Consider the following 10,825-nt stretch of genomic DNA (forward strand, 5'->3'; position numbering starts at 1 on the left):
TCACACATTAATATTAAATATTTATATCAACTATTTATTTAATTTTTTTATTATAACTATATAAATCCATTAATTTAATTTAACATTATTAAACTATATAAATCAATTAGTTAAATAATAATTTAATTAATAAATAATCATTACACTACAAAGCAATCCAACATAGAATAACTCAAGAAATCACTTAACGCTAAACAACAACTCACACCAAGACCCTAGACTGACAAGGGTAATCAACTTAAACCTAGAGTGTAGAATGGATTTTCATGTCATCTCCGATCAACTTGCCATTGGCATAAAGACATGCTCAGACCTGTGAAGCCAGGTGGAGTCGATGTCTAGTACCTGCAAAACTGTCACCACCAATACATATACAACAACATATGCAATATACATAACATACATACACAGGCAAGTGAAGAGAATAGCAACATCATATTCTTCTCGCAATGAGTGATATGACATTGTCTCTATCACAAATACACTTAGAAGACAATCATGACAATCAAGCAGTATCATAAACATCATCGTATCCAATATAATCATGAATTAGGATTAGTACATGGTTAGATACCATCAAATCATCATAAAGTAAACTAAGCTATATCAATATGAACTATTAATGTACAAAAGACAAGATGAATCAGGGAGAGGCACTACACCAAGGCTTGAAGAAAGACTAAAAATACTCATTTTTTCTTGAATGCTACTTGATTTTTCATGATATGCATGGATGTGATTGTTCAAATGAGAGGGGAAATCCTTTTTATATACTTGCTCGTTGAGAAAATTAACTAATTTTTTGATATGAGCTGACATGGAGAGGGAAATCTCGTTCAAATTTGAAATGGGAAAAGGGGTTTGAGGGGTCCCATTTTAGGGAGGACCAAGGTGTTATGCCCTGGTCCTGCCTTATTTTAGGCCAGGATCAAGGTGTATGATAAGGGCAAAATAACAGTTTTTGGCATTTGTGATGTGCAAGAGCATAATCAGGTCTTCAATTAGGCCAAGTGGTGCAAACACTAAGGTGAAGACCCAAATGTAGTTGAAAATTGTAAGGGGTGCAATTTTAGGATGCTACAGTACCAAATAGCATGAGGACATTATCACACTGCTCAACCACAATCACACAGAACCTCGCACAAAATCGCATCAACACCTGAGATAGATCTTCTTTTTCAATCCACTTGGTTTTATATTTTATTCATTACGATCATCCTTTATTTATACTGATCTCTGAAATAGAAGTTTCCCAAGTTGGCCAAAGAAATTTCCAGAACTCAATTTGAAATAGGTCTACATCAAACATTCTTGTGGTGGAAAGGACTGAGAAGTGGACCACACCATAATGCACTACATCGATCAAAACAACACATTTTCCATATGCCACAATCACTGGAGCAAAAATAGAACATCCAAGGTCAACTAGACTCGAAATGAACATATCTACAACCACAACTCTGGAGCACATTATCACCTCCCAAATCAGGATAACAAAGATAAAGACATGAACAACATAAATCTAAGATATCATCATCAAAACTAGAAATACAAAGAAATGTGGAGCACTGCAAACATTGCCAAACATCATCATCACTAAGCACATTTCCAAATCACAACTTCCGGAGCATCAAATCATAAGCATGACATCCCACAACAACATCCAACAACATACCAAAGCTTCATGACTACAACTGCAACATATAAAAAATGTGGAGCACAAACCAATCACCAAAACACTAACAAATAATCAATATGTTGACATCAATGACAACCATACTAACACACCATCATCTTCACATTTGCAAAGTGTGAAAGTAGTCGAAGAGTCGAGAATATGCAGGATAGCAAGGAATGAAACATGGCTCAATCCGTGAAGAGTCAAGCATATTGAATGGAGTTATGCTTGATAAATGCGAGCCTTAATCTGCAAGTAAGGAGAGGTGACATGTAGTTAATGCCACTGTTGAGAAGACTTGAAGGTGACAATGAGAAGTTTTAATAGAGGAGGTGGTGGATTGGGTGGCCATGTGGTGGAACGCCACGTGACCACCTTGTTCAGTACATATGGTAAGCTACGTTGGTTGAGGGTGTGGGCCATGCCACGTTCCGGTTGACAGCTGAAATGGCATAAAAAGGACATGTTCGACGAGTATGACCAAAACACATGGCAAAATATTGAGTCATGGGGTAAAATTTTGATTTCATGTAGCTAGCTCAATGGTCTACTTTGATTTCTTGTAGCTAGCTCAATGGTCTACTTAGTAGAGTTGAAAATTTTGTTTTTGGGTCCACTTGGCGTGCCACGTGAACTGCCAAAGTTAGGGTGCACACGTTTTGGCTCCTCTCCCCTAATCATTTGCTTATTAGCTGATATGCTTTTTTAAGGTGGGGAACACCTAGCAGGAAAGTTTCTCGCCAAAAAGTTTTAGGCTAGAAATAAATTTATTAGATAATAATAAATTTATGGAAGTGGTCTTACTAATTTTCGTATGTATTATATTATCCAGTGTCAAATCTTTCTATAAAATTCCTTGCTTGTGTAATTACTCCAACTCTTAAAAAACCTTTGTCACATAGAACCCCCACTTCTGTAGAGAACATGTATAACCAACCACCTTTGTAACATATAATTCTATTTATCTTTTATTCACTTATTTTTTAAAACTTTATCCAAGTAACAAAAAAAATATAGTCCTGTTGCTCTAAGTCCAAACACACATTTTATTTCGTGGAAAGCAATATATAAAGAGCCAAACATACAAATATTTCTTGACAATACACATGCTTTCATTCATATGAACGTTTCGTTAAAAAGGAAACAAATTATATAAAACTTTTTTTTTAAAACATATTACACTTTCTTTTTTACAGTAACTTAAATATAGCCTTCAAACAAAACAAGTTGGTTCCTCGACTTATCTCTATCACCATTATAACATGCCATAAATATGTATTGTTTGACTTATAGTTTAGATTTTTAATGATACGCCATCCAATTTTTTTAAATTTTTTTAATTTGATTTGACTAAAAGAAATATAGATTGTTTGAAAGAAATTAGATGGACTATTCCTTGTTTTCAATTCCCAAAAATAATATAGAATTGTTTGATTAGTATAATGAGAGGCCACACAAGATTCTTTTCTATTTGAAGGTTTTGAAACAAGGTATTTTGACCTCCATTTTCATTTTGAAAGATGAAAAGTTTTAGTAGGTTTTTTCCTTTTATTGATCTTTTGGAGATCTTTCATAAAATAGTAGAAAATAAAGAAGTACGGAAAAATATGTGAATGAATTTGAACCACAGATATGTTTTAGTATGTCTTTGAGAATGCTATTATTGACATCCACAACCATCACTAAAGTAATTGGTGGCTACTTTGAGGGTTTCATTCAAGTATTATTTGCTCACCATTGTGAATGGAGGTGTTCCTTGCATGATTTATTGAATTTGTTTCATTAATTAACAATAGTTAAATATTGTGACTTCCTATATTCAATCATTGAACTAAGAGGACCAAAGGGACAAACTTCTTGTATATGAGTATTTAATCTTTGTGAAGGCATAAATAGTTAGATTTTAATGTATTTTTCAAGTCCATCTAAACAACAACTACCCATGTGCCATTGCCATATTTTACATCAATGATGATGAATTTTTAAGAGTCTTCTCTTTTCTCCAAAGACATCTAATTGTTTTAAAAAATGAGGAAATTGTGTAAATTTATATTGTTGTATAACAAATTATATAATATTAAAATATATTTAAAATTGACCTTTGATTTCCTATCAGCATGTCCCTTGAACCTCCTAAGATGCAAGTGCTAGTTATTATATTTAGTACTGTCTATCAATAGCACTAAAACTATGGTAAAACGTACACAATCTTGAATTGCGAGGGAGCTTATGAATACCGTACATTAAGATAAGGCCATTGATAATATATGAATAAATATATGGGTACCTTTGTATAATGCAATGGCAAAAAAAATACCTATATCCATGTCTTTCCTTTTAAATCCATTTTTTTAATATTTTATGTTTTATTTGTTCTCCTAATAAAAATAAGTTTTTTTTTTTTGTTTTCTCATAGCTTAACTTATTTACATTTTTTTTTAATTATGAAATTGATATTATGTTAATGTGTTATATGATAAATATTTTGTAATTTTTAAGAGATAGAATATACAAAGAAATAAATGAGATATTTAAAAATTTAAATGATCTTTGTGTAATTTATAATTTTTAAATAATTTTTAATTATGTATTTATCTTTATATAATGTAGGTTTTGCACTTATTTTTACTTTCTTTCTTACTAAATTAAATATCAACTTAACGCATTATTTCAGATTTGGTCTTCTCGACGATTTTTTAATTTATATTTTTTAATTTTTTATAATTATTATATTTTAATATTTAAAATATACATTATATATTTAAAAAATTATAAATTTTTATTTTCATTTGTTTTAATATTTATTTATATTATATTATATAAAAATTTAGATAATATTCAAAATTATTATCATGTACATATAAATTGAATTATATAAATTATTAAATTATGAAATTATTTTTTATCTTACACTTCATTTAATTTCGACTTAAATTTAAAATTTATTATAATTATTTATATCTTTTTTATAAAATTAAAATAATTAAAATAAATAAAAAATACTATATATAAATATTAATAATATTAATAATAAGTTGAATTAAATAAATAATAAAATTACTAATTGATTTTTCATCTTTTTAATAGGTTTCATTTTAATTTATATTTAAGTTTGGATTTTTTCAATTATTTTTCTTTTTTTATAAAATTACAAATAATAATCAAAAGTAATTAGAATTAATTTAATTTATAACTATTTGTCTCACATAAATTGTCTCATTATCTCTAGCTCCCTCTTTTTCATTCTATCTCTCCTCTTCATCTCCATCTATTGACTTCTCTCTCCTTCTAACTCTCTTTTTCTCCCCTCTTATCTCTTTTCGTCCTTACCTCTCTCTCCTATCCACACTCTCTCCCTCTTCATATCTTTGTCCACCCCTATCCCCCCCATCTCTTTCCCTATCCCTCTATACCTCTCTATATCACACTTTCTTATCTCTTTCCCTGTCCCTTTATAACTCTATATATCACACTCTAGTTATCTCTTTCCTATCTTTCATCTCCCTTTTCTCTCTCTTCCTCCTCCACCTATATCTCCCCCTTTCTCTTCCTCCTCCTTTCTATCTCTCTCCACTAAACTAACCACACTATTGACAGGAACTTGACACCCTATCTCTCCCCCTTTCTCTCCCTCCCCCTCTCTATCTCTCTCCACTAAACTAACCACACTATTGAAAGGAACTTGACACATTATGTCTCTTATTAATTAACTCATACAATAATAGAAAACACATATCCTATAAAATTCCCTTAATTAGAAAACACATATCCAATGCATGATTATATCAAGATCGGAGCCATCGAAATGGACCAAAACTGTTAGTTTCTGAGAGTACTAGCACTAAAAATAACACGGAATTCTCAGTTGATCTTTATATTACATTAGCAATGACGACAATGTAATTTTTTATTGAAAAACACCAATTTCAACTGTTTTTGCCTCTTGCCTTCCTAGATAAGAATGCAAATTTCAATCTCTTTTGGAGCAATTTGTCTAGAAGTCGGAGTGTTCTGAAGATCTGGCTTACCAACGAGACCTTGCAGCTAGCTATAAATTCATGCGAGAGCCCTGTTTTCTGCTACATCAATATTTATATATTGCATTCTTTCTGCAGTACCCATTAATCATACAGGACAGAGATCAACAAGAACATGTCTGTAATTAGGGGTTTCGGATCTGAAGAAGGCCTCGGTAATAAGCCCAAGCGGGGGATGGATACATATTTTCTTTCACATGGTTCTCCAATGCTGGCTTTGGAAAATATTCCTGCAGCAGCTTTCTTCAAGGGGTGGTCAAAGGTAATGCCAGAGAAACCCAAAGCAATTCTAATAATTTCAGCCCATTGGGACACATCTGAACCTATAGTCAATGCTGTTGAGACCAACGCCACCATCTATGACTTTTATGGCTTCCCTGCTCAGCTTTATCAGGTGAAGTGATTTTATTTGCAGGCAATGCTTTTAAAATAAACTTTTCTGATTGTGGTCGTGTTTTTTAAATGTTCGTCTTAGTGTATTTCTTTTGCTCTGCTGATTTGTTATGGTCAATGATAGGGTTTCATGACTTGAATTAGGTTTTCCCCATAGTTCAAATGCCTCCTCTAAGATATCATCTTTTGTATAAGTTTGCTTTCCCAAATGGGATGAATACATTGGAGTCTCTTTGGACTTCTAATAGATGAATTGTTAGACTAGCAATCTTAATTACTCAGCCTCTGTCTCTTGTAAGACTTGAACACATTCCCCTTGTGCTCAAACCCAATCAATCTTTTACCATTAGATCCCTTTTGTCCCTAAATCCAATCAATCCTTTACCATTAGATTCCTTTTGTCCTTAAATCCAATCAATCCTTTATCACTTGAGTCGTTTCCTTTCTTAAATTCATTATATTTCCACAGTCCATGTTGATATTTTGCAAGATTTCTGGATTAAATTGTGTGATCCAATCAATCCTTTATCACTTGAGTCGTTTCCTTTCTTAAATTCATTATATTTCCACAGTCCATGTTGATATTTTGCAAGATTTCTGGATTAAATTGTGTGAGAGCTTTTGCATCAATATTTCGGGTCACACTCGGTGAACCATCATCAGAATGAGAAGAACAACTGAAAGAAATAAATGATAGATTGCAGACGAAGACTAAATAAAAAGACCAGAAGAGAGGGGTGATGAAGGGGCACACAATTCAAAAAGAGAGAAAAAAAAAGACCAAAAAAACCCTTTTACCAAAAAATTAAAATAATTAAAAAACCAAAATACAACATAAAATAAGCTGAGAAACAATACTAAGTTACTAACACCTTAATAATCACACGCGCGCACGTGTGAGATTGTGTATGTATACACATATACATACATAATCTGAATTTCAACCACCAAAACTGGTCCTCTGAGCTCAAACAAAGATCATGCTGAAAAAATTGGACAGATTAGGAATTGAACCCAATGCTACTCTCCAGTGAATGAGACACCATAGCGCATGGTAAAATTCCTTCTCCAGGTTTCTTGTTTCGAAGTGTAGAATTATCTACAAACCCTTAGCCTCCTAATGGGCTGAACCCTGTTGAGATCCTCCAATGTTTGCTCAACAAACACAGGCTCTGATACCATGATGGAAAGCTATATTGAACCCAGGACCATCCATTATTAAAAAAACAGAGTTGAGCCCTGGACTACCCTTTGAATAAAATCTGTGATACTCTAAAGCTACTTACCCTCTTTGAATATCAAACTTCAGACAAGAGATCATTGCCTCCAACACTACAGAAAACCTAGAGAAGTTGCCCACTTACATTCTACTGTGGATTCCAACTGAAGACACGATTTTCTGAATCTGTAATGTTATTTACCTTTGTGAGCTTTGAAACTTATATAACTGTCCGAACTTAGAATTGATCATTCTTAACTTTTCTAATTAGTTTCTAGAAGATCCATTTGCAACAGATCTCCAATTAAGTTTTAAGAATTATCATCTTGAATAGTCCATATGGTCCAGATAAGATTTGAGCTATTGTAAACCCCGCAAAAGGTTGTATCTTTCATCATCGCTGCAATTTGTACCTCTGGAAATTGTAGATCCCAAATTTACCTTTCTTCCTATACAAGCATTGGACTCTCGCTAGTTTGTTGAAAATAAAACCTTTAATTCTACGCTACAGCAGTGGGGACTAATTTTACACTTTTGTGCAATGGGTAAGGTTTATCAATCTCAAATGTTCGTTATTCCTTGCACAAGTTCTGAGTAAGTATCGATTTTATGAGTTGTGATGGAAGCTAATCCGTATCGAAGATCTGAGTAAGTATCAACTTTATGAATTGTGATAAAAGTTGATGCTTCTCACCACTTACAGTACAGTTTAGGAGATTGGCTTGGATGAGCATGCAATGGATCTTGAGAAATATCAGTGTCAGACATTCCAGATCCCATTTGAGAACTCTTGCTATCCTAGTTCAAGCTACTGATTTAGATGACAATATATTCTTAAATGCTAGCTTTGCTTTTAGGCTGCAACTTAAGTGACGTGTAAACAAGCAATAACTAAAATAGCTAGTTCTCATGGAGTCATTAAACAGGAATCATTTTCACCTGATTGATGTACTCTTGAAACACCTTCCACCTGTTTCCTCGTACGTTGGTCATGGGTTTCATGCTTGACTGTGTTGTTAAAAATGATTTATTTAAACTGTAGTACACAGAAGAGTTGGATCTTGAAATTGAATGGCATTTATTGGTAGCGCAACTTCATGAAATCAAATTCCATGTTGTCAAATTGCTATTGCACATGACACATAACATAAGGCTGAGAGCATATTCAAGAAAAGTTGGGAAACTGGGGTTTTTAGTTTGAAAGTTTCACACAGAGCATACTTCTGGAAATTTGATCACTATAATCCAGAGAAGCTTGACCTTAGTTTCTTTTTAATCCTAGAAAAAGGCAGTTTTTTTAATGTGATTTTCTTTTGCTTTTAGATGCAATACAATCCACCTGGATCCCCAGATCTAGCCAGAAGGGTGAAGGAACTGCTGTTGAGTTCGGGATTTCAGACTGTAAAGGAGAGCCCAAGAAGAGGGTTAGATCACGGTGCTTGGATACCTCTGTCTATGATGTACCCAAATGCAGACATACCGGTTTGTCAGTTGTCTGTACAGTCAAGGAAAGGTGCAGAACATCACTATAAAATGGGATTAGCATTGTCACAATTGAAATCTGAAGGAGTTCTTATAATTGGGTCAGGGCAGGCTACACATAATTCTAGGGAAGATATAGACATCAATGCTAAAACTCCTGTCTCATGGGCATCTACTTTCGACAAATGGTTGAATGATACCCTAGCTGATGGTAAGCATGGGGAAGTCATCAATTTTGAAGAAAAAGCTCCATACGGGAAAAAGGCCCATCCCGATCCTGACCACTTCTACCCATTACTTGTTTCTCTTGGAGCAGCCGGTGAAGGAGCCAAAGCAGAGAGAATCCACACTAGCTGGACCCATGGCACATTTTCTTACTCTTCATTTTCTTTTCAGCCTTCGGAATAGGTTATTGCAATATTTTCTGTAGATTAATTGTTTCTTGCAAATGCCATTTTCAAAAATGGCTTGGTGCAAGGTTTGACATTTTAATCTGATTAAGGTACTTGCAGTATAAAAATCACATCTACTTTTTCTTTTATGCCAAGTCCTTAAGCATTTGAATTTGCTCTGGATCACCAACATCAATAATAAGCCAGTAAGTTGTAACTCATTGGGTTGGTGACTAAAGCTCTCAAACAGAGGAGTATCTCTTGTTCTTTATATATTTTGACACATCCCATTCATTAGAGGGAATCTGACAGCTAGTGTGAAATTGACAGTCAAACTTAAATACTATTTGCAAATAAGTAGAAGACAACACACAAACCAACAGAGGCTATACCCACCAGTTAGTAGTAGCGATCTGATAACACAAAATGTAGACCATATATGGCAACATTGTTATTGCAATCTAGTTCAACAATCAAGGAGTGAATGTGGCAACTTTAAGCCAAAGAGGGTGCTTTTGATCAAAGAGGCTGTGCATTTTGTTAGGTTAATTAAACATCTGAAGGTTCATTTGGTGATCAATTGGCTTGTATTAATAAACATCTGAAGGTTCATTTGGTGATCAATTGGCTTGTATTAATCTTTCTTGAAGACAGATATTTATATAACACCTTTAATATTGAATGGTCACAACAACTTCTTGCCTTCTGTATAATTTCATATATAAAATTCAACACTACAGAAAATGAAAGGAAAATCGAATGTTTCCATTCGCATACTTTGAGAAATTATAGAGCAAGGAGTTGATTGGAGATTTGCAATGATCTAAGGAAGACCCAACAAATCCACTTTTTTTCGAATGTTGTTGATAACATTCTTTGACATGAAAACTTCAAATATTTAATGTACATTATTATGATACCATTTACTGTGGGAAATAAATACAACCTATATTAATTTAGAGCATATTTCACTGATATAAATAAATGATAAAGAGAAGCTTTCAATGTCCTTAGCTTTGTTTTATTGCTCTTTGTAAAGATTCAATCCATTGAATCTCCAAGTAACCTTCATTCTAATTTAATATAAAAACAATGTTTTTGATATTAAAAGTGGGAAACAAGGATTCCAACCCTTATAATAGCAATTCTTAAAAAATATTCAAACCACAAAACATGCTCTTATAGGGTATGAACAACAACTAAACAATATAGAGATAGCTGAATAGAAACAATAAAGAAAACCAAAAAGAGCAGACTAAACCAACGAGAAAATCAGGCGGAAGGTTTTCTCCCTTTCTCAAAAATAGCTCTGATCAGCTAGTTTTAGTGCTCCATTTTAGTAGTGTCTAGATCTAGCTTTTTCTACATAATATTCTTCAAACTAGAAAGGAATATAGCCAAAGTTTTCATATTTTTCTTGTTTTCTCTTTGTTATTTCACTTATTTTCTTCTCCATGTCTTTCAACCTAGCACTCATAGGCTCAAAATTGGCCTACAAAACATCCTTGTTAACATCAACCTTCAGAGAGTTAGAAGACTCATCATCAACATGTGGCACCTTTATCTCCTCAAAGAGACTATTACCTTCATATTTCATAGGTTGGGTGTGCTTAGAGGTAATCTC

At 33.2% G+C, this 10,825-nt stretch overlaps 1 protein-coding gene across 1 annotated transcript; it reads left to right on the forward strand.

Annotated features, from left to right (window-relative positions):
* The first annotated feature begins 5,476 nt into the window (after positions 1 to 5,476).
* On the forward strand, positions 5,477 to 9,422 carry LOC131071219 (extradiol ring-cleavage dioxygenase). The gene is made up of 2 exons (XM_058006973.2): positions 5,477 to 6,109; positions 8,651 to 9,422. Exons 1-2 carry the CDS (start codon positions 5,831 to 5,833, stop codon positions 9,215 to 9,217), a joined length of 846 nt encoding a protein of 281 aa, XP_057862956.2. The 5' UTR covers positions 5,477 to 5,830; the 3' UTR covers positions 9,218 to 9,422.
* The last annotated feature ends 1,403 nt before the right edge of the window (positions 9,423 to 10,825 follow it).

This window comes from Cryptomeria japonica, chromosome 7 (assembly GCF_030272615.1).
Source record: "Cryptomeria japonica chromosome 7, Sugi_1.0, whole genome shotgun sequence".
NCBI lineage: Eukaryota > Viridiplantae > Streptophyta > Pinopsida > Cupressales > Cupressaceae > Cryptomeria > Cryptomeria japonica.

What these genes read in the sequence shown, in the direction of transcription:
- LOC131071219 (XM_058006973.2), top strand. Translation starts at nt 5,831, where the DNA reads ATGTCTGTAATTAGGGGTTTCGGATCTGAAGAAGGCCTCGGTAATAAG. An exon ending in TCCCTGCTCAGCTTTATCAG is followed by an intron (nt 6,110 to 8,650) that starts GTGAAGTGATTT and finishes TTTTGCTTTTAG; the next exon opens with ATGCAATACAATCCACCTGG.